Below are 24,698 nucleotides of genomic sequence, written 5' to 3'. Positions count from 1 at the left end.
TGTGTCTGTCTGTTTTAGTGCTTGTTCACATATTCTTTTATTTGGTTTTTTTCAGAGAGAGAGAGAGAGAGTTTCTCAGTGTAGCGTTGGCTGTCCTGGACTCGCTCAGTAACAGACGCAGACATTGCATTGTGCATATTGGAAACGTGGATGTGATGAGTGCAGTGTGGCCTGTGTTTGTGAACAGCAAGAGGAAATGGAAACTAGCAGCTTTCCTTACTTTGGAGGCACACATCACATCCTGAGCTCAATGATCCGAGGTTGTAAAAAAGACCGAGGATGAGCAGTTTTGAGTAGCGGTTGGAGGAGAGAGGCAAAGAAAAGGAAGAACAATTAAAGGAGAGATGGTAGCTGCAGGCATCCAGTGACTCCTTTATTATGTGTGCAATCTAGGAGAACACTGCATTAAAAAGGAAAGAAGGAAGGGAGGAAGGAAGGAAGGAAGGAAGGAATAGAAATAACCCCCACAAACTGCAAGCTTCCCCAGCTGCCCTCTGAAAGGCAGCCATTGGTCAGCTTTTGACCACATACTCCCTCTTGTGGTATGTCAGGAAATATCATTCTATGAAGCAAGAAAATGGAAACATTTCTTGTTTACTCCAAGAAATGTTTCCATTTTCAGGCGGTAAACCTTAAACCCCTACCCAGATCTAGCCAATGGACAGAACACTCTTCACAGTAGAGTGGAGAGTGGGATATTACTTTCTCACATACTCTGGTGCCTCACCTTTGACCATGTCCCCTGGAGGGGGAGACCTGGTGGCACTCAGAGGAAGGACAGCAGGTTACCAAGAAGAGACTTGATACCCTATGAACATATACAGTGGGAGGTAATCCCCCTCAGGAACAGTCATAGGGGAGGGGAATAAGGGGAAAATGGGAGGGAGAGAAGAATGGGAGGATACAAGGGATGGGATAACCATTGAGATGTAACAAGAATAAATTAATAAAGGAGAAAAAAAAAGAAAATGGAAACATTTTATCATTTCTTTTACTTCCTGAAATGCTTCCTTTATTCTGAGAATGAGAAAAATCCACATATATAGTTGGCAAATAATGTAAACCGTAACAGAGAATTATCAAAATTACAAAGTTATTGTACTTTTATTGAAATAAAATTCCCAGATGGCATTTAAATTAATAATTATTTTTCCCTTTCATTTTCATGTTTTCAGCTGCATCAGTCTCTCCTACCCCCTGTCTTCCTTTGGATCTCTTCCTTTCTCCCAGAAGCCTCTTACTACTTTTTGTATGTATGTATGACCTGTTGAATTTAGTGTTATTTTCTTCCGTGGTACAGGTACTGAAAAGTCGCTCTTACTCCAGTACATAAACTCCCATACATGCTCTTGCATGGATTTTTTTTTTATTGAGTGCTTTATTTACATTTTCAATCTTCATGACCCAGTAGTTTATAGGAAAGCTAGGATTATCTGACTTTATTTCTAAAAATGTATGCTGAAATGAAAACACAGCTGTTGGCAACAATGCTATTTTTATTGACCTCAAAAGAATGACAAAGGTTTACATTTTCTTATGGCATCTAGTGTCTAGGTGGTGATCGTTATGCAAAATGTGTTCATTATATGAAAAGGGAACCGAACAAATACAATCCAACTTAATAATATGGTAGTTCTAGTTCTAAACGTGCATTTGAAGGGATACATGCATATCAGATCATTTATTGCTATTTATTAACATCCCATCAACCAGGAAGTAACTTCTGAGGCATCTTACAAACATGTTTTGCGTTAACTTATCAGAAACTTTGGCACAGGAACTAGATTCTTAGAAATCCTTTTGCTGCCTTAAAAGCCTAAGCCTGACAGAAACTAAATTTACTTCCCCGGTTGTTCAGCAGGGTAGGGGCTTCCTTTCAGTCCCCTCTCCTTACAGAGCTATCTCCTCACCACCTGCAGATGCTCATAAAAAAAGTTTGATGAAAACTGCAACATGAAGAAGGCAAAAACATAATAGAAGAATAAATAAGCAAAAATTATACTACCATTTTTTTTGTGTAATTAGAGCAAGAGGCATTTTCTGTATCTCTACTGTAAGCCTAATCCTGAGCAAAGAGATGATTCAGGCTTTAAAACACTTGTGGCTCATTCATCACATATTTTTTTTAATGCTGATCATGTCTCTGTAGATATTCAGAGGGCTGAGCCACAGTAGAAAACAAGACTGCCCCTGGCTCCTGAACATACACCCTGGTTGGCAAAAGAGGTGAGATGCAAACTAAACAGAAGAGACATGTTCGTGTAGGAAAGATATCCATTTATTTGTTGAGCTACTCTGGCTGTTAGCTAAGTGAGAAAATTGCCGAAGCTGCAAAGATATTTTTCACTACATGACAATACCCAGCTGGAGCGAAAGTGGAGATTGCTTCTCTACATTGGGAATTTGGACGAAACTGGAAAGCACACCTGTTGGATACAATCCTCTTGCATATGGAAGGATATGTACCATAGAGCTTCAGCCCGATCCTGCCACTAGTAGAGTTGCCTTTCTGGCTAGTGAGCTCCATGGTAGTTGCCCAGGGGCAGACACGTCTTGAATAGTTTATGTGCTGACTCGGGTAGCCTTCGTAGCTCTGTGAAGTGCACGTCCTCACAAATTCATAGATGGAGAAACGGAGGCACGGAGAGATGGAAGAAGCTTGTCCCAGGTCACATAGGTAGAAAGAGAGGAATATGAGAGGTATATATAGCCAGACAATTGTGGCCATCCCCTTTTCTCCAGGACTGAGGGCCACCAGTCCATGAGGGCGAGGGGAGCATAGGCAGAGGGCAGGGTTCAGATGGCCAGGATGCTTCAGCAAGGCAGTTCAATTTTATTGGAGTGAACAAGGGTTATATAGAACTCTGGGGGAGGGGGCAAGGATTTCCAGGGTGGTATACATCGTTGGCTGAAGGCTTCCTCTTTTGCGTGGAAAGGCATTCCAAGAATCCCAGGTGCTTACCCGGAGGGTTCTTATCTGGAGAAAGGAAGTTGAACTTGCAGTTTCCCTAAGGACTACGTGACATTCCTCAGGTAGAGGGTGTGAAGATCTGGACTTCCCAGGCAGAGAAGAGGCAGCCCCGCTGACAAAGGGAGCCCTCCACTTCAGGAACCTAAGCTCAGGGCTTTCCGGCCCTGGCGGACTGCAACCTTAGCAGCAGGATTTCCCAACAGGCAATTGGGTTCAGAGCTTTCTACAACATCTATTCCATGTTTTGAAAAAAAAAAAAGCAAAACCGCGTTACAGTTTTAATGTAAAGTAGAAATTCCATCTGTCATCCTTTAAATGTTAGCAAAGCAGCACTGGCTATTTTATCAGTGTTCCACTGCCGCCCCCCACACCCCCCAAACTCTTCTGGAAGGGCCTTGAAGGGCCCACTTAAGGGGCAACCTGAGTGGTGTCACCTGGGCCTTTGGAAGCAGTACAGTGGCTATTATGCACAGAAACCTTCTCAGATTTAAAAATCTATTACAATGGGCGATCCTTTGAGAATCGTCTACTCTGCTTTACAGAGGAGGAAGCGCTTGCGTCACAAGGTAACAGAGAAAGTGGTTTCCACCCCAACTCCTGAGACCACACCCAGGCCCTGCTGTAGCCTATGCTACCTTACAGGGAAGATGAATTCCTTATCACCAAGTAGTGCTCCTCTCACAAATTCCAATGAATGAGTTATCAAAGCTTTCTTGAACCACAATATAAAAGCGTTCTCTGTGAGGACATCTAAATTACCACTGGGTCAGAGTGAGCATATTAAAACAATTTTCTTCAAAAAAGTAGATGGAAAGTATTTATTGGTGTTCAGCACATTCACAGTAGGATTGGGCGTTGGCAATGTGATTTGGAGTCTGACTCAGCAGCGGTTTAGTATGTTTGTCATTTACATTTTCTCTGAGTTGCCAAGGTAATAGCCATAGGAGTCTCCTATTGGGACTGCAGGGAACAAAGAATAATAAACATAAGAACTCACCTGAGTATTTTATAGGTTCATCATTTCTGTAGCTACCTATTCCTCAACTGTGCTGAGGACTCATTTCTTTGTTTTAATAGTATGTCAAGTTATAAAGTCACTTAAAAAATGTGTAACTGATGTTTAGAGCATAAAGTTTAGACTAAAGTTCCCAGGTGTGGGGACCCTTGTATTCCTGGTACTTGTGGGCCTGGGCCAGAAGAATCTCCCCAAGAGCCCTGATTGGTCTAATAAGATGCAAGACTTAAGACATCAACCAATCGGAATCTATTTGGACTTCAGCTTCACCTCTGGCACATAATTGCTGAGTGACCTTGAGCACATCATTAAAGCCAATTTAGTTTCTTTTTTTTTTTTTTTTTTTTTAACCACATCAGGGTTGATTCATTGAGATCATGTATACAAAGCCCTTAGCACAAAGTTTGATACAATAAAAGCCCAATAAGCAATAATTGTGACAGTGATGAGACAGTTGTGCGTTTGTTACTAGGCTAATAAAGTAATGAAGACACGGTCTTCACAATCAAATGGCTCAGAGCCTTTAAGGACAGGTAAAGTAAAAATAGATAATAGGAACACTGTGTGTGGAATGCCTATCCTGTAGGCCCCAGAGGCTGATGTGCTTGCTATGTGGGACTCAGGGCCAAGGAGCCACTCTGTTTAATTAGGCTAGCTAGAGAGGTTAAGGAAGGAAGAGAGATACCTGGGCCTAGACTTGAAAAATTAGTTAACACATTGTATACATATATATATGTGTATATATACATATATATATATATATACACATATATATGTATACACACACACACACACACACACACACATAATAGAAGGCATTCTCATTATAGCTAATAGTTTTTACAAATGAACAGGGGCAGAATACAATATCGCCTTTTGGAATTATAGTAAGCATTTGAACCTTAAAGAGAGTGTACAGGAGGGAAGGACCACTGTGTTCATGATTGAAGACGGACTGTGACGCTGGAGACAACTTGCATTTGGCCTCACGGAGAGACCCAAGGAAAAGGGCCGATGAGCCCTCAGCAGGGCAGTGGGAAGGGCAGATTGAGGGAGCATAGTGCCCACTGAGTTACAAGGTCAGGAAGCAACAGGATTCAGAGATGATCCCCTGTGTCTAGCTTGAGCCTTGCTCCCTGTGTCTCCTGAATATCTTAGTTTTTAGGATGATCATAGGGGATTCCAGCTAAGAGGATACTTGGAGAATAAGAAAATACGAAGTTTTTTTTCTTGGTATAGGGTCACTGTACAAAGAATGGATTTCTCTTTTTGTTTTTTGTTTGTTTTGTTTTGTGTGTTTTTTTTTCTTTTTTCTTTCTTTCTTATTTTCTTTTTTTTTTTTTTAAAGATAGGGTTTCTTTGTGTTATGGCCCTGCTTGACCTGAACTCACTTTGTAGACTAGGCTGGCCTTAAAGTCACAGAGATTTGCCTGCTTCTACCTCCTGAGTGTTGGGATTAAAGGTGTGTGCCACCACACCCAGCCAAGAATGGATTTCTTTTTTTTTTATTATTATTTTTTATGTATTTTTATTAATTTATTCATATTACATCTCAGTTGTTAGCCCATCCCTTGTATCCTTCCATTCCTCCCTTCCTCCCACTTCCCCCCTACTCCCCTCCCCTATGTCTGTGTCTGAGGGGGACCTCCTCCCCCTGTATATGCTCATAGGGTATCAAGTCTCTCCTTGGTGACCTATTATCCTTCCTCTGAGTGCCACCAAGTATCTCCATCCAAGGCACATGTTCAAATATGAGGCACCAGAGTTTGTGTGAAAGTCAGATCTCCTTCTCCACTCAACAGTGGAGAATATTCTGTCCATCGGCTAGTCTGGGTAGGGATTCGAGGTTTACTGCCTATATTTTCCTTGACTGTTGCCATAGTTTGCGGAGGACCCCAGGACCCAGACTCGCCTGTAGTTTTCCAGGACCCGCTGTATCCTTCTATTTCCTCATTCTCCCAGGCTTCTCACACCTAAAGTCTCAATAGGATGTCCTCCCCTCTTACCCACTTTCCTGGTAGGTACAATTTTTCATGGGGATGTACACCTTGGACTAGTGTCTCGATATAAGTGAGTATATACCATTTAGCTCTTTTTGCTTCTGTGTGAACTCACTCATTATGACCATTTCCAGTTCAATCCATTTGTCCACAAATTTTGGAAATTCCTTGTTTTTAATAGCTGAGTAGTATTCCATAGTGTAGATGTACCACAGTTTCTTTATCCATTCTTCTACTGAAGGACACATAGGTTGTTTCCAAGTTCTGGCTATTATGAATAAGGCAGCTATGAACATGGTTGAGCATATGTCCCTGTTGGGTGGTAGTGCATCCTCTGGGAATATTCCAAGGAGTGGAATAGCTGGGTCTTGAGGAAGCCCTATTCCCATTTTTCTGAGAAAGCGCCAGATAGCTTTCCAAAGTGGTTGTACTAGTTTGCATTCCCACCAGCAATGAAGGAGTATTCCTCTTTCTCCACACCCTTGCCAGCATGTGGTGTCACTTGAGTTATTGATCTTAGCCATTCTGATGGGTGTAAGATGAAATCTCAGTGTTGTTTTGATTTGCATTTCTCTGATGACTAAGGAGGTCGAGCATTTCTTTAAGTGTTTCTCAGCCATTTGATATTCCTCTGTTGAGAATTCTCTGTTTAGTTCTGCGCCCCATTTTTCTATTGGGTTATTTGGTTTGGTGGTGTTTAATTTTTTGAGTTCTTTATATATTTTGGATATTAGACCTTTGTCAGATTAAGGGTTGGTGAAGATCTTTTCCCAGTCTGTAGGCTGTCTCTTTGTCCTCTTGACAGTGTCACCTGCCTTACAGAAGCTTCTCAGCCTCATGAGGTCCCATTTATTAATTGTTGATGTTAAGGCCTGGGCTGTTGGTATTCTGTTCAGGAAGTTGTCTCCTGTGCCTATGTGTTCCAGACTCTTCCCCACTTTTTCCTCTAACTGGGTTAATGCCTCTGGTTTTAGGTTGAGGTCTTTAATCCACTTGGACTTGCGTTTTGTGCATGGTGACAAATAGGGGTCTAATTGCATTTTTCTACATGTAGACATCCAGTTAGACCAACACCATTTGTTGAAGATGCTGTTGTTTTTCCATTGAATGGATTTGGCTTCTTTGTCGAAAATCAAGTGGGCAAATGTGTGTGGATTCATCTCTGGGTCTTCAGTTCGCAAGAATGGATTTCAAAAGGTGTTTTCATACAAATATATAAAGCACTTCGGCCATGTTCCTATCCACACATCTGCCCTTCTGCTTCACGCTCTCCATTCCTGTCCATTGCAGTCAGTCCTCTGAATAATTTCTACCTTCATGCCATGTATTCATATATGGTTTTATGTATCCATACAAAATCTGAAACCATCAATGAGAAAGACATGTGACATTTGTCTTCCTAAGTCTGACTTCATGCACTTACCATTGACAGTCTATAGTTGGTTCTGTTTTCCTGAATCCAATGCAGCCTAGTTATTCTTTTAGGCTCAATAAAATTCTATTACTGACACATACCACATTTTCTTTACCCTTTATTGACAGCACCTAGGCTGACTGCATAACCTAAATAGAGCTGTAGTAAACATCACTGTGCGAGTTTCTCTGTGATATGTTGAGTCACTGTCCTCAAGGTGGTCATGTACTAGTGCTGTTTTCATGTCTTCTCTCCACCATGGCTGGTCTAGTTTACATTACTACCAGCATTGCATGTGTCATTTTACCTCTATAGTCACTAGCATTTGCTCTTATTTGTTTTCTTAGTGATAGCCATTCTGAGTCAGTAAAATGAAAACATAATGTAGTTTTAATTTCTATTTTCCTGGTGACTGATGAAGTTGATTTTTTTCCATGTTCATTGGCCATTTCTATTTCATCATTTGAGAACTATTTGTTCATTTCACTAGTCCATTCATTGGCTGGGTTGTGTGCTTGCTTGGTGTTTAGTTTTTATATGCTTTCAATATCAATTCCCTGTTGGCTGTGCAGTTGGCAGGGATCTTTTTCATTCTGTAGGCTGTCTCTTTAGTAGATTGTTTCCTTTGAATGAAATATTTACCTGTTTGAAAAAAGAAAAAAGAAAGAAAGAAAGATTTACCTGTTTGATTTGAGGTCCCTGAAGGGATACAGAAGATGAATGAGGGCAGCTTTTCAGTGGCCCAAGATGCTAATCAAAGAACAGAATCCTGGTACTAGATGTAAAATGTTTTAAAGAGTGTTGAGCTCGGACTCCTTCCTTTCCTTTAAGGGGCATCAGTGGTAGAAATGGACCTTATCACTGTCTCGTTCTTAAGCAGTACACAGAGCTCAAAGGTTACTTGTTTTAAGTTTGGAGCAGTCGTATGAGAAAGCAACATAAAATCCTCACCCATTTTCAATGACAAGATAATGTGGATTAAGGCTGTGCATGTTAGAGTTGTCTGGTTTTAAGCCAGCCATTGGTATCTACCGCCCTTGATATAGAAGCAAGTTACTTACTGTCTGCATGAATTATTTTTTCTGTCTCTGTGGTAAAACCCTAGAGAAAGACCAACTTAAAGGAAGTAATGTTTATTTTGGCTCCTGGTTTCATGCATTTCAGTGCATGGATGTTTGTCCTCACTGTTTTCTGGCCTTTTACAGGGAAGAGCATCACTGTGGGGGCCATGTGCTGGAGCAAACTGCCTACCTTTATAGCATCTGGGAAGCAAAGAAAGCACAGAAGAGGCCAGGACCCAGCACATTTTTTCCAAGGGCCCCAGTGACTTAGTTCCCTTTGGTTTGGCTCTATCTTCTAAAGACTTGATTATAAATCATGTAATTACCAATTCCCAGAGAGTCCTTTAGTTCATTCAAGTTTACATATGAAATTAGTTTTTCTGGTGCCATATATATATATATATATATATATATATTTGTGTATATATATATATGTGTGTGTATATATGTGTGTATATATATATGTGATAAAATTTCTGGGAATGAAAGCACATGGCTTTAGAAATAAAAATGAATAACTAAGAAATCACCAACAGTTATCCTTAATGTAGGAAAATCAAGGTTGGAAATGGAAGGAGACAATAGTCTAGTGTGAAACTAAAGGAGCTGGCAGGCAAAACAAATCATTTGAAAGGAGGTTGCATTAACTCTTCTCCTGCTATGAGGAAAAACACACCAGAAACACAGCATAATGAGGGACAAGCTTGTTTTGGCTCATGACCTCAGAGTTTTCCAGTCCATCTGTGGTGAGGCTGCACATGATGTCCAAGGGCCAGAGGACGGAAAGCTGCCTATCTCATGACACCCAAGAATCAGAGAGAATGGAGAGAAAGGGGCATGGGACACAACACATCCCTCAGAGTCTCATCTCCAGTGAAGTACTCTGTCCACCTCGCCATCCCCTCAGTATAGCTCCTCAAGGGTTAATCCACTAATGATGTCTGGGCCCTCATGACTAGCTGCCACTCAGTGTCTCCTCTGTGCACTGCCCTCCTGGGGTTCAATCATTTAACACATGAGCCTCTGGGAGAACTTCCATACTTAAACCTCAACAGATAGAAACACTTATTAATGAGATCCAAACTGATTTTAAGGTGTTTTTCTTACTATTCTTTGCATTTCCCTCAGCTTTTTTATGTTTATTCTCTTTAAATGAAACAAGGCAAGGAAAGAGGGAATAAGTAACAGTCTGGGTTCTAAGGGCAGATAAGAATCAACCTGAATCCCCCATGTGGGGAAGGTTTTTCCCAGAGCTCTGCGGGAGATTTGGATGCCCTCAGGAAGCTTTGGACCGTGTAGCACGCTACCTGGAAGTTAATAAATTATCATGTTTTCTTCAGTCAGAAAGTGAGTAGTAGGTGGTTGAAGGGTTTTGTCAACTGTGCCGACTTTGGAGGCCATGCTGCAGGGTCAGACTTGGATTCTCAGCTGGGCAAACAAACACCTAGCACGTTATTCTAGACATGTAGGTACCACATTAGACATCCTGACGTTTTCTCCATTGTTAACAGTTTAGAAATCTATGAGCTCAACACAACAAAATTTTATAGTTCAAATATTATGTTCCGTTTCTCTAATGTCTCTTTAACACAATAGTGGAATTGTCTAGTTAAAGTTGTCCCTTTGAGGGCTCTCTCATACCTTAGAGTGCCTAAACTTTCAGGAGTAGAAATCCTAAATTAACCAACTAACCAACCAACCAACCAACAAACAAACAACAACAAGAAAGCAGATTATTTAGTCATCAGTCACTTCCTTCATTAGAAAACCATTTGTTGAGTATGTTAATAGATGCCTGTGGTCACAGAAGAAATTCTGGACGTTAGTAGGTATACTGTGCCCTTTGATTGTTTATGATTTGACTGTTTGAGGACTTACAAAAAAGTATAATTTTAACTTATAGTGTTGGAACAGTGCAAAATATAAGTATAAATATAAAAATGTAAAGTGTAATTACAAGTATTGATTCAGTAAAAAATGAATATATAAAAATTAATGGAGAAGAAACAGGAACTAGCTCTTGTTGAGTCTCCCATGGTAGATAAGGATAAGAATTTAGAAGTCAGTTTATCCAGCGGTTCTGTGGGAGCTGAGGCAAAAGGGAAACACATTGTCTTCTTTTAAGAGAAAATTAATTATGACTTTAAATGTGAAAGAAAAAGAGATTTTATTGTTTCTTCACATAAAGAACACTATGGGTCACACCGGACAATGTTTTAAGGCAAATGAATAGACACTAGCTTTAGGTGGCTAATTTTTACATTGTTTCTCTAAAAAGAAAATACAAACCAGGAGCATTATGTGTCTGATCTTATTTGAAAGGCTGTGTACTGTTACTATAGCTGACATAAAAAAAAAAAAACAGATGGACTAAAACACCCTCAGATTTGCTACTCAAAGGGTAATCTTCATGTTAGCAAATTTAATCATCTTTGCCCATATACAATTATGATTTCCGCAAGGAACCTCAGCTGGGTTCCTTCAGCAGCAGAAGGTTCTGTAATGTGTGATCTGCCAGCTGTATCCTCATGCTTGTAATTATGATCTTCTCTTAATTGTATATCCCATTTATTTCACTTATTACAGTAAATACATATCCTTTTCCCCCCTCCTAGGTAACTTTTACAATTATTTGGTTTTTACAATTAAGTCTCAACTCCCAGATTTAATACAATTTAGCAACCATTTAGTCCTATAAAATGATGCAGTGAACATTCTTTCTCATACTGCTTTTCCTCTTTGGGGTAATTAACTGTTGTTTCAGCTTCCCATACACATGCTTTTATTGGATTTTGGGTTTCAAATTAGTCTGCAAGAATAGAGTTTATGGGGAGAACATTCTAGTGGGACTCTAGATGAGAGAATCATGGGAGAATGGCAAAGTAGAAGGATCCAGAGGGTCCTAGAAGCCTACAAGTAGAACATTATGATAGGCAGATTTGGGCCCAGGGGTCCCGCTCAAACTAAGGCACCAGCCAAGGACAATACAGGCGGTAAACCTTAAACCTCTACCCAGATCTAGACAATGGACAGAACAGTCTCCACAGTAGAGTGAAGAGTGGGATATGACTTTCTCACATACTCTGGTGCCTCACCTTTGACCATGTCCCCTGGAGGGGGAGACCTGGTGGCACTCAGAGGAAGGACAGCAGGTTACCAAGAAGAGACTTGATACCCTATGAACATATACAGGGGGAGGTAATCCCCCTCAGGAACAGTCATAGGGGAGGGGAATAAGGGGAAAATGGGAGGGAGGGAAGAATGGGAGGATACAAGGGATGGGATAACCATTGAGATGTAACAAGAATAAATTAATAAAGGAGAAAAAAAAAAGAATAGAGTTTATAAGAACCTCCCCTTAGCAGCGTGCTGCTGTACGTACTATCAAGAATGTCTTTGCTGATACTGATTGTCATATTTTTCAAGTTTGTTTTTATGAGATCTGTATGAGAAATTTATTTCTCATTTTAATATCCTAAATGATTAGCTCATTCTCCCTCTGTCTTTGTCTTTCTGTCTCTGTCTCTGTCTGTCTGTCTGTCTGTCTGTCTCTCTCTGTCCCTCTTTCTCTCCTTCTCTCTGTCTTTTGGAGTAACCATTTGTTGATATTTCCCTGTAGGCAATCATACCTTGATTGTGAGCTGCTTGGAAAGAACGGAGTGAGCTATCTGACAGGCATCTAAGGGTACCACATCAGCTTTATTTCCAAAGTCATCATGGTACTCCCTTTCTGTTTGTCACATTTTCTCCCTTCACCTACACCTCCCTTCATTTTTGTAATTAGAACATTATGTTATTTATTTTTTATTCATTTTGTGGGCAGTGATGGAGACTGAACCCAGGGCTTCTGCATATTAGACAGGCACTCCACCACCAAGGTATTATGCCAGCTCCCCTGCATCTATTTAAAAAATTACTTCATTTTGTTATGTAAAATCTTGACCTTTTCTGAATCACGGGAGTGACTTAACTAAATAAAGACATATAAATATTTCAATTATTTCCTAAGGGTACATTTTGGAAAGGAGAAGCACTGGCTATATATCTTAATCCAATCAAAGAGTTTCTGCAGAAAACTGAGGTGATATAATACAAGAATGTTAATATCTGGTGATTTATTGCAGATATAATATCAAGTGACGAGTCAGCGTCCCAAGAGGAAATAGTCAAATGGCTTTGTGGAGGGCTTCCTTGCAGTACCTGACATGCCAAAGGCTATTGCCATGTGACATTTTATGCAATAGCTAATGTTCATTAAAATTAGCTTAAAGTGGTGAATGTTAAAATTATACATTGGCAATTAGAAGGATACACACTTACTTTAGATATCAGATATACAAACAACAAAACTTGCATCCTATTCTTAAAGTAGCGGAGTCAGCTAAGTTGAAGAGCCAGAAAATTAAGGGGGGACTTGCCTCTTTCTGTAAGGGGGTTTGTGTATCGCGGTCTTGAGAATAAGTTTGATGTGATAAGCATTTCAGCAGCTCAACGGTTCAGTATTATAATTTCTGTGCTACGCGGCATGGAGAAGAAAGCTGAGTTTGATGTCACAGGCTATCTGCTATGCTGCCTCTGAAGATCAGTAGCAACCTAGGCAAGGGTATAGATTAAAATGGTCCTGGAGGTCCTCAGGCTGTATGAGTGATCACATGTGCCCTTAAAGAGCCTTCTTAGGAACCTTTCTTGTGTCAGTTAACACAGATGATTTTTCACCTAATTCAGCTTTCCAGTTTAATGGTAAAACTTAGTGACCGATGTCTACCGCATACTTAAAATTCTTACCTGGGAACAGGGTGGTTTGGGGACCTACAAAGTGAATTATAATTATGCACACAATGAGCCTAGCTGTCACTATTGTTTTGTCGTAGTTGATATTTATTTTCTGGATAAGAGAACAATTACTTTCCATAATACCACTTGGTATTTCAAGACAGATATACTTTTTCCATTCTCAAATCCTAGTCTATTTTCTGTAGAGTAAGAATTCACTATAAAATGATTGTTACTTTTAGATGATCTCTCTCTTTCCCTCTCTTTCTCTCTCTCTGTGTGTGTGTGTGTGTGTGTGTGTGTGTGTGTGTGTGTATGTGTGTATGTGTGTGTGTGTATGTGAGTATGTCTGTTGGGTGTCCATGAAGTACGGAAGATTGCCTGGAGCTGGAGTTACAGGTAGCTGTGAGCCACCAAATATGGGTGCTGGGAGCCAGACTCAGATCCTCTGCAAAAGCAATGACTGCGTATTTTGAATTCTATTTTGATAGGAGATAAACCATAATAGCTCAGTTGTGTGTGCTTTTTTTTTTTTTTTTTTTTTTTTTTTTTTTTTTTTTTTTTTTTTACTCACTGGTGTAGAACTAACTTAGCCTGAGTTCTGAGGCAGTGTTATAGGGCAAGTCATCAAGGTTGCCTCTGGCATAGTTATGAAAGGTTAGAACCGAATCTTTGGAAGTCAAGGAAGAATAAGCAGTTTATAAGTGTAAGGTTCTCTCATCTTGAATCAGTAGTATTTTCCCTCCCCCCCCCACCAAATCTGTTTGGTAACCACTGTGTTTTGTAGCTATCACTGTGCAGAGAACAGAGAAAATGTAGCGGCAGCAGCGTCTCTCATTTGTTGACAAGGCCATTTGATATTACTGATCTTGTAATACAGCACCCACGCGTTGCACATTGCAAATATCTATCATTCTTTGTGAACAGCAACATGAGAACCATCCCTGTTGGGGTGCAGAGATAAGATCATCATTCTCATTTTCTAGATAAGGAAACTGAAATGAAATTCTTTGCCTAAGGTCAAAGAACAAATCACGGGCAGAATGAGATTAGGGCAGCCAGTTCTTGATTTTCAATCCTTTGCTCAATCAAGGAAGTCATATTGTTTTACTCCATGTGGGAACTGATCGTTATCAACAGAGGGAATAAGGCTATTGCCCACAAGATGTCAGAAGACATGCTGAAAAATAAGAATTTGCTTAACCAACCATTTATTTATCTATAAAACAACAAGCTGCTTATTGTACTGGCATTTTTCATCGTGCTTCTGTTTATGTTTTGTCCCAATGTTAGTCTCTGGAGTGTCTATATTTTTTAAAAAAATCTAATTTTGAAATGTGTCGACTTTCATACTTATTTGGTATGTTTGAATACCATGTTTCTTGCATGATAGAATTGGGGCAGGTTTTTCTTTGAGAGCTTTAAATTACACAGTCACACAACATTCCTTTCAAGCCAAAACTCCCTTTTCTGCTGCTTTAGACTGGGTGGAAACAAGACCTTACTGTTAAAGCAGAACTCAGCTGGACCTGTCAGCAACTGCACATAAATGCTCCTGGCTGTGGCGAATGCTCTGGATCACACTGAGTAACTGGGGCCCAGGATGCCACAAAGGAGCTGAATGCTTGTACATTTTCACCGTTTTCAAAAACTAAGAAATTAGATGTTGTCTTGAATGTAACTGTCTTTTCCTATTATTTTAGTAGTTTATTTTCTTTCCTTTTAAAATGAAGATTTCAGGGCTGGAAAGATGGCTCAGTGTGTAAAGTGATTTCTGCACAAATATGAGGGTGGGATATTCAATCCTTAGCTCTCAGGTAAAAGTTGGGATGGCCAGTGTAACCATCAGCTTTCTCTCTCTCTCTCTCTCTCTCTCTCTCTCTCTCTCTCTCTCTCTCTCTCTCTGTGTGTGTGTGTGTGTGTGTGTGTGTGTGTGTGTCAGGGTGGGGGCAGGACAGGGACAGAGAGTTCCCTGGTGCTTTTTGGTCAGTGTACCAAAAACAATAAGCTTCAAGTTCGGTGAAGTGAGAACCTTTGTCTCAAAATAAGAGGGAGAGGGAAAAGAGGCAGACATGCCACTGACTTCTGCCCTCCACCTGTACACACATTGACAAGTACATCTGCACACACATGTAGACAACACACACTCACACACACATAGAATAAAATTCTAGGGAAGTTTTCTCATGTTCTGAGAGTGTCTCTTTCCCATCTACATTTGCATCAGACATCTCAGTAACATATTAATCTTACATATAAACACATACACATATCACTTTAAGCTCACCGGTTGGTTATTTCAGTTGTTTATTTCAAAGATGTTTATGTGAGTTGTGTGGGCTGTGCAAGGTATTGGAAGTGCACAGCATGGGTCCTGCCCTTCAAGAGATACCTTTATTGGGATACCTATAAGTGCATTTAAGTGGGTTATCTGATAGAAGCCAGGAGCGTCAGTGGGTAGGACAGCCTTGCTGATGGATTTTAATGGATATCTAGAGGAAGAGGCAGCTGCTAGGCCAGCTATTCATAGGAAAAAGAATTCAAGTGAAGTTCAAGCTATGAATTAAGTTTAATGAAAAGACTGTTGAAACAACAACAACAACAACAACAACAACAACAACAACAACAACAGCTATAGGATCCAAGGAGAGAAAGCAGCAGCTATCAGGAAGTTTGAACATGAACGCAGAAACATGGGGGAACCTGGAGGCTGCTAAAGTCTATATTTAACTCAGTGTTAATGACATCAAGGCCCAGTGGGACAAGCATGCATTTTGCTTGTGTATTATTAAATTGTAGCCCAGATTGGCCCTCTTTTGATGTGACTCTTTATACTACAAAATTCATACTGTGCTTGAAAATTCTACCTGTATTTTCAAATGTTAGTATCTCATTAAGTTAGTAAAGAGTTCAGACCTGTATTAAGGAAAACCTGGCAAACATTTAATTAGGCTTTCTTTTTAATCAATGGAAATTGCCACAGCTGTATCAATCATTGTGATTTTTATCCTTGATCAAGGAAATAACATAGAATATTTTAACTCTTTATTCATCTATTGATTTAAATCTCTTGCTTGGAAGCCTTTCGATCTTTTGTGGCCCATTAAAGAGAAATCCATAAATTTGTGTTTAATGTACACATAGTCCACTTCAATTTGGAGCCATGAGATGGTCCATCTTGTTTAAAAATGGGAATTAAAAGAATTGCTTTTCATCATTTCCAATTACAGATCTATTGGCTCGCTAGACATCGCAGCTATAACTGATGCACTTTTCTTTTTGATAAATGGCAAAGCTTAAATTTTCAGGCCAATAACTTATATAAATCATGGCTATACTTTATATTTTGCTTCTACTTCTGGAATTTTTTTATTACATTGTGGAGAAATGAATTGGGACTGACATGGTATTGTTTACAGCTCTCTTCGATTTTTTTTTTTTAGCCTTTTAATCCAGATACAGGAATCTATTATGAGCTAAATTTCTCCATGGTAATAAAAGCCTTCTACTTGGAGATTATAATGCAGGCCAATTAACCATGACCCAAGAGTCAGACAGTAGCACTGGCAATTTGACAGATAAGGGTATCAGGGAGTATACTATACACTTAAAAATTACAATTTAAGATACTGATATTCTCTTTAAGAGAGCTAATTGTGTGCTTGCCTTTTATATTTTATTTTATTTTATTTTTTAATGAATTTTCTTATTAATTCTTGTTACATCTCAGTGGTTATCCCATCTCTTGTATCCTCCTATTCTTCCCTCCCTCCCATTTTCCCCTTACTCCCCTCCCCTATGACTGTTCCTGAGGGGGATTACCTCCCCCTGTATATGCTCATAGGGTCTCAAGGCTCTTCTTGGTAACCTGCTGTCCTTCCTCTGAGTGCCACCAGGTCTCCCCCTCCAGGAGATGCCTTTTGTATTTTAATAAAAAGAAATGGAAGTAAGTTTCCCCAAATTCAGACGATGTCTTTTTATTATCATACTGTATTTTTACTATCAACGTACACAATTGGATCTTCTATTTAAAACCGAGTGGTATAGAGCAGCAGTTCTCAAACTGTGTGGTGACCACTTTGGAGGTCACATGTCAGATATCCTGCTTAACAGATATTTATGCTGTGATTCATAACAGTAGCAAAATTATAATTATGAAACAGCAGCAAAAGTAATTTTATGGTTGGGGGTCACCATAACATGAGGAACTGTATTAAAGGGTTGCAGCATTAGGAAGGTTGGGAACCACTGGAGGCCTGCCTGAAGATGTAAAATAGAGCTTCCCCTAGTGGTTGACTCAATAAACGTGCTTGTATCCGGATGTTTAAGTGGACTTTTTTTTTGCACAGGTTGTCAGGTAAAATATAAATAAAACTCTAAAGTCAGATTCTTATAGTCAGTCCCCACAAAGGAATTGGCTAATGGTAAAGATGAGTACTGTTGCTCCAGAGCCCTTCAGCTTGTTAAAGACTTCAGCACACGTCCATGCTCCTCAGCCTCTGTCCTATCAGGAGAACGTTGCTGCTGCTTGATTGACGTTTCAAAGCCTAGCTCCTGTATCCAGAACCAGCTCTCGGAAGAGCTGTTATGTTTCTTTCTTTAATAGTGGCCAATGCCTTCACTAAGTGAAAGCAAGATAGCAATTGTATAGGTCAATGTTTTGAACACAATGGCAGAAAACCTGACACAAATTAATTTCAGCCCTACCTTTGAGGTTAGAAAGCCACGCGTGGCTGACTCCAAGGACTGAGATTTACTTTCTCAACCAACACTGCTTCTCACTGGGCTGCGTGTCTTCTCCTGTCAGTTTCCTCCCTGCTGGACACACAAATTATAGCAATAGATCAAAACCTCCAGCAGCAAAACCAAAACCAAAACAGCTCCAGGAAAAAAAAAAAAAGCAAAATTCTTCTCGTCTTCCTGGGTGCCTTTTTATGTCCCACAACTGAAACTTCTATATAACTCTCTCTGACTTGGGCCTTCCCAAGGTCAGGGTGAGCTTGGCCTCTTTCCCTATCTCACCAGCCTAGAGAAGCAAAGACTTTCTGGGGACAGTGAGAGTGCTGTTGGCAAGAGAGAGTGATCAGTGACCAACAAGAGCACACAAAGTTTTCCATGTAACTCTTTCTACCAGAAAGTAATACAGTTCATTGTCCCCAACGATGCTGCAGGATTTGCCTTTGGGCTAAGTAATATTGTGGAATTGCACATGTCTGCCACAGTCTAGGCTCTGTGGAGCTGCTTTTTTTTTGTTGCGTTGTGCTGGATCTTTCTCCTATGAGTCCAGACAGAAGGGCCAGAAGGGCAACTCCACAGTGAGTGACATTGGCACGGTAGGATTTCTTATAATATTGTAAGCTCTACCAATCCTTTTTACTCTGTTTCAGTCTTCCCATTATTAGATTTCCTGGGGGGGGTGGCGCGGTGGGAAGAGAAGGGTGAGTTGTTCTTGTTTAAAGACCTTATGCTGTTATCTCTGGATGCTGCGATGTCTGAGCTAGACCAGAATTTTCTTGCTTCCATTGCTAGAACAGATTCAGCGCTATAGTTTTCTTCAATAACATGTGCTGGCTTCCCAAGCTTGGCATGTTTTAGTGTTACCCTGAATCCTTCATTTTTCTTCTCTCTTTCCTTCAGTCTGATCTCTTGAGTGTTCCTGCTTCCGCACCACAAATTTTGTGTGCGTCTCTTTTGTAAATTTCATGTTTTTATTGTGACAAATTTGATTTTGTGTGTGTGAAAGTTTCATTTCATACAGTGACAAACAATCACAACAGAGGTTTGGGTTTAGTGATGCATTTATTGACAGGCTTTGTTTTGTGTTCCAGTTTTGGATGAAGGTGTTGTGAAACACTATAGGATAAGAAGACTGGCTGAAGGTGGCTTTTTCCTCACCAGGAGGAAAGCCTTTTCAACCTTGAATGAATTTGTGAGCTACTACACTACGACAAGCGATGGCCTGTGTGTCAAGCTGGAGAAGCCGTGCTTAAAGGTGAAATTATTCCAGCTAAGACTCATTTATCTTTAAACTTAACATTTTCCTCTCAGACTTCAAGAATTTGTCATTTTTGGTTACTTAGGGCAGGAATAGGGAAATTATGGCACATGAGTCAGTACTATCCTATGTTCATTTTTAAAGAATATGTCTTATCTTATTATTTTTCTTTCTTTTTTCTTTCTTTCTTTTTTTTTTTTACAAGAGGCATGTTGATTTCTTTACTATCTTTAGCTATTTTGTGCCATATATATATATATATATATATATATATATATATATATATATATATATATATATTTTTTTTTTTTTTTTTTTTGGTTTTTTGAGACAGGGTCTCTCTGTGTAGCCTTGGCTGTCCTAGACTCACTTTGTAGACCAGGCTGGCTTTGAACTCACAGCGATCTGCCTGCCTCTGCCTCCCAAGTGCTGGGATTAAAGGCGTGCGCCACCACCGCCCGGCCCGTGCCCAATATTATATCAGTGGTTCTCAACCCTTTTGGGGGTGTGTTAAATGACCTTTTCACAGGGGTCACCTAAGACCATTAAAAAACACAGATATTTACATTAAAATTCATAACAGTATAAATATAAGTTATGAAGTAGGAATAGAAATGATTTTATAGTTGGGGGTCCCTCTACATGAGGGACTGTCTTAAAGGGTCGCAACATTAGGAAGGTTGAGAAGCACTATATTAGAGTTTGATTTGATGGCTGCAATAGAGACATAATATGTGTAGTAAACCTGACAATGAGTTATACTAGCCATAGTATCCTGTGACCAAACAGACCAAAGCAACCAAAGAGGAAACATTTATTTTGGCTGCACACTGGGGCAGAGCACCACGGTGGCAGGAACTTGTCATTGAGGAGGTTCTCCCTTCATGGTAGACAGGAAGTATATAAAAGGGAGAATATAGGAGGGGGCTAGGATGAGCGATGCAGCTCCCAGGAAATACCCCCACTACCATGCAATAGACTCTTGTCTTTCCTTTAAGCATGCCTACGAAGGCCATCCTTTTATAAGAGCACCAAGCGTCAAGCCTTCGATTATACCAGAGCTCTTGGGACTTAATTGACCCTTTGGACATGTTGCAGGAGACATACCCAGAGGTCTATTTAACTAATCTCTTAGGTCAGTGGTTCTCAACTTTCCTAATGCTGTGACTCTATAATTCAGTTCCTCATGTTGTGGTGACCCTCAGCCATAAAGTTATTATTTTGTACTTTATAATCATAGTTTTGTTATTGTTATGAATCAAAATGTAAATATTCTTGGAGACAGAAATTTGCCAGAGGGGTCCCAACCCACAAGTTGCGAGCTGCTGTCTTGGGAATTTCTTAATCCAATCAAGTTGGCTAATCATGGCCATGCCAGTTTTATTTACTGAATTGTGCCCATTCCATCCCTAAAATACTACTTATTAACTAAAGTAAATGAGTGAATGGAAGAAAATAAAATGACAAAAATAAAACTCAAAAGCGATGGTTTCATTTTGCAAATAAATATATATAAATTTGATGCATATAATAAATATGACAGCCAAAGCCTGTAAGAAAGACATGTGAGGGAAGTAGATTCCTAGTTCAGCTTCACCGTGAGAGGCTCCAGCGAGGCTGGAGGCCGGATGACACTGAGTGCTGGTGGGATAGACGGACACAGGGCTGCAGCATGAGAGAGGGTTGGCTTAAGGAGTCAACAGTACAGATTTTAATTTACCACATTTGATTTTTAGAGTCAGTATTTTTCTTAAAAAGCCAAAGACCTTTCAAGGAAAATGGTGTGTGTGTGTGTGTGTGTGTGTGTGTGTGTGTGTGTGTGTGTGTGTGTGTGCACGCGCGCGCCTGTGCACTTAAGTACCATAGTGTGCATAGAGAGGTCAGAGGTCAGCTATGTGTAGTCACATCTCTCCTTCTACCTCTACAGAGATTCTGGGAATCAAATTCATACCATCAGATTTGCGTGGGCAACATCTTTGCCCTCTACGCTAGCCCCACATCTTTGTTCTGACAAGTATTCTCGCTGTTCTCTGAAACAGGTACAGGTCCCAACTCCTTTTGATTTGTCATATAAGACGGTGGACCAGTGGGAGATAGATCGCAACTCCATACAGCTCCTGAAGAGACTGGGATCTGGCCAGTTTGGAGAAGTTTGGGAAGGCCTGTGGAATAACACCACTCCAGTGGCCGTAAAAACATTAAAACCAGGTATGAAAACATCAAAGGTTAAATGGCATCCATTGGCTTTCTTTTCATGACAAATTCCTATTGTAAATGCCATTAGACGTCATAGGACGGTCAGTGCGGAGAGCAAGCGGACGGTGGCATCATTCTACACCAGGTGACTATAAAGTAGATAGCTTTTAAAATAGGAAGACAAGGGCATGCTCTCACTCCAGTGAAGCTTAACACGCTGCCAGCTCTGTATTTTGAAAAGTTAGGATTCTACCTTGTAATTTACTGACTAAACATACTTTATAAATCAGAGGTAGGGGCAGAAGATATTGCTCAGTTCGTAAAATACTCGACACACAAGCACAGGGACCTTACTTTGACCCCTAGCACCCGCGTGAAAAGGCAGATATGGCAGCACACACCTGCAATCCCAGCACTGGGTAGGTGGACACAGTAGTACTCTTGGGGCTTGCTGGCTTGCCAGGGTAGCTGATTCTGTGAGCTTAAGTCAGTGAGAGATTTTGTTTTAAAGTGATAGAGGGAAACACTTGATGTTCTCCTCTGACTCTCTCTCTCTCTCTCTCTCTCTCTCTCTCTCTCTCTCTCTCTCTCTCTCACACACACACACACACACACACACAAACACACACATATGCATGCATGCATTCACATGTATAGGAACACATATGCATGTGCATGCATAATCAGATGATAAGCTAGTATTATTCAAGGAATAAAATTCCTTATTAAAGATGAACTGAATGAAGAACTCTTTTGAGTGAGATTCCGGATCCTCCCTTGAGCCCCTCTTGGTTTCTTTGGGTGTGTTGATTGTAGCATGGTTATCTTGCATATTGTGGCTAATGTCCACTTATAAGTGAGTATTTACCACTGGATCTTTGTTGCACAGCTGGGCTGCCTTATCTTGTCTAAATGGGAGAGGATGCACTTAGTCCTGCTGTGACTTAAGGTGCCAGGGTGGGTTGCTATCCCTTAGGATCCCCCCTTCTCTGAGAAGGAGAGGGGAGAATGGAGGGAGGGGAGTGTGAAGGTGGACTAGGAGGAGAACGGGGAAGGGGCTAGTATCAGGCTGCAAAGTAATTAAAAAAAAGAAAAGAAATAAAGATGAACTGTACATAATTAAAATAGTGACAATGCTAAGGCCACTCTAGCAAAGTTATTATGAAGACTAAATTAGGTCATTAGCAGAGATGCATTGTATAGTGCCTGGTTCAAAGTCAGTAATGGAAAAGTATATTGTTATTTTTATTACAATGTTAGGAAGTGGCAGAGCTTCTGACCTATATTTATCATTGTTGTTTTATACTCTATAGAAATGACATTCTATGGGCGCACAACATGAGGCTCTGGCCACCTCATATCTATCTCTGATAATACTTCAAGGATCATAACTACAGGCTTGGGCTGCAATGCTCTGTGGACCTTCATTATTTCCTAGTCCACAGTGCTTAAAGATTCTAGAAGCCTCCTGCTGACTGAGACTTGAGAATTTGGCATTCCTTAGATGCTAGTCTGTATAGTGCCATGATTTTTCTAATTCTCTGCTAAGGCACTTTTAGGAACCCAAAGGAATTGGCAAGAGGAGCCAAGGGACATTTGAAATAGCATCTTGAATATGACACAAAGTTGCTGCATTTAACTATTTTAGACTTTCAGCTTTTGATAGTGTTATATTCCTTTTTGTTGACACCATAGTTTTGTTAAACATTTTTGATATTTTTTATAGTTCCATGCATGCATATAATGTACTTTTTAATCATATTAACATACTCCATTATGCTCTCATTTTCCGCTTTATTACCACCAAATTTCTTCTTCCTCTCACAAGTACCTCTCTTCTTTTCATGTCTCCGTCTCTGTCTCTCTCTGTGTCTGTCTGTCTGTCTGTCTGTCTGTCTGTCTGTCTCTCCCAATGATTCAATGATTAACTAAGTTGAATCAGGGTTGTTTGTTAAAGTCTGGGTGGGTGATATTTCCTGGAACATGGGAAACTTATCAGAGGCTATACCATTGAAGAAAACGATTCTCTTTCCGTTAGAAACCATTAAGTTGCAGAAGCTCCCCAGGAAGGAGTGGGGCCTCATGAGCTCCTTCCCATCCATAATAGAACACTGACAGGTCCAACTGTGAGCAGGTCTTATACAGGCAACCACAGGTACTATGAACACCTGAGTGCCGCAAGGGCCATGCTATGTTCAGAAGAGAGTGTTTCACAGAATTCCTGCCTATCCTCAATTCTTACAATATCTTCTACTCTTCCTTTTCTCTGTTCTGGACTGTCCCCTGAGCCTTGGAGTGGCAGGTGATATGGATGTCCTGTTTAGGTATGAGCTCTCAACAGTCACTATTTCTCAGTATTTTGACCTTTTATGGGTATCTACATTAACCACCCATAACTACCACATAAAGAAGCCGAGAGCAGCACTAATCTAGGAATATAAACAAACATTTATAAGGAAACTTGACAGTATGTTCATTTAGTAAAACAAGAGTAGTAGGTTTCTCCCTCAGGCCTATGACCCTACTCGCCATAGGTTTGTTTTGTTGTTGTTGTTGTTTTTTAAACCAGGTTCCCAGTATAGGCACAGTTTTCCTCCCATATACAGGACTTTAAATCCAATCAAAAAAGCATCTGGTTATCCCCACAACAATCTTGCCACTATTGCCGTAGTGGCACTGTCATTCTATGGAAGCATACGATGAGATACTGACCACCCCTGACAATACGGCAAGGGTCGTAACCACCAGCTAGATGCATCTTCTTACCTGGCAGCCCAGTATCCTAGCATGCAGACTCTCCAGCTGAGCACAGTCAATGCTGGCTTTCTTCTCCAGCAGCCTGCACTGTGTCCTCTCCATATCTCCAAAACTGAAAGCTGTCGAGTGGAGGGGGAAGGCTTCCAGCTTAGTCCCAGTTTGATTTCTCTATGCTGTGTTTTGATGACTGCTTTCATCAAATGCAAAAGCTACACAAAAATCATCATGCACTAGGGCTCCTGGGCAGCAGCGCTCCATCTGATTGCAACGTTTGAGAAGTTACGCAGGACTCTATGTTGATTGTGCTACTTTAGAAAGGAATTGTAGTTAAGAATGAAAAGTAAGTTCTTTTTTCCTTCTAACACCTCTGTATTGCCTCCTCAGATAGCCATTAGCTTCCAAGGGAAATAACCTTAGTTGCTTGGATCTAACTTAGCAAGCAAATGAAGGGTTAAATATTGTTTGTGGCTCTGGGCATTGTGAAGAAATCTAACTGAGACATCAAGGGTGCTATGA

The 24,698-nt window shown here is 40.3% G+C and overlaps 1 protein-coding gene across 1 annotated transcript in view; it reads left to right on the top strand.

Annotated features, from left to right (window-relative positions):
- FRK (fyn related Src family tyrosine kinase) overlaps nucleotides 1-24,698 on the top strand; it is a 103,943-nt gene that overhangs the window by 61,988 nt on the left and 17,257 nt on the right. The window contains exons 3-4 of the mRNA XM_084777976.1: nucleotides 19,063-19,226; nucleotides 21,269-21,437. Of these exons, the coding sequence (XP_084634102.1) occupies nucleotides 19,063-19,226; nucleotides 21,269-21,437 (333 nt within the window). The remainder of the gene's footprint in view (nucleotides 1-19,062; nucleotides 19,227-21,268; nucleotides 21,438-24,698) is intronic.

This window comes from Acomys minous (genome assembly GCF_964271855.1).
Source record: "Acomys minous genome assembly, chromosome: 3".
Taxonomy (NCBI): Eukaryota; Metazoa; Chordata; class Mammalia; order Rodentia; family Muridae; genus Acomys; species Acomys minous.
The sequence above is the reverse complement of the archived record's forward strand: the minus strand, read 5'-3'. Positions and strand labels throughout refer to the sequence as shown.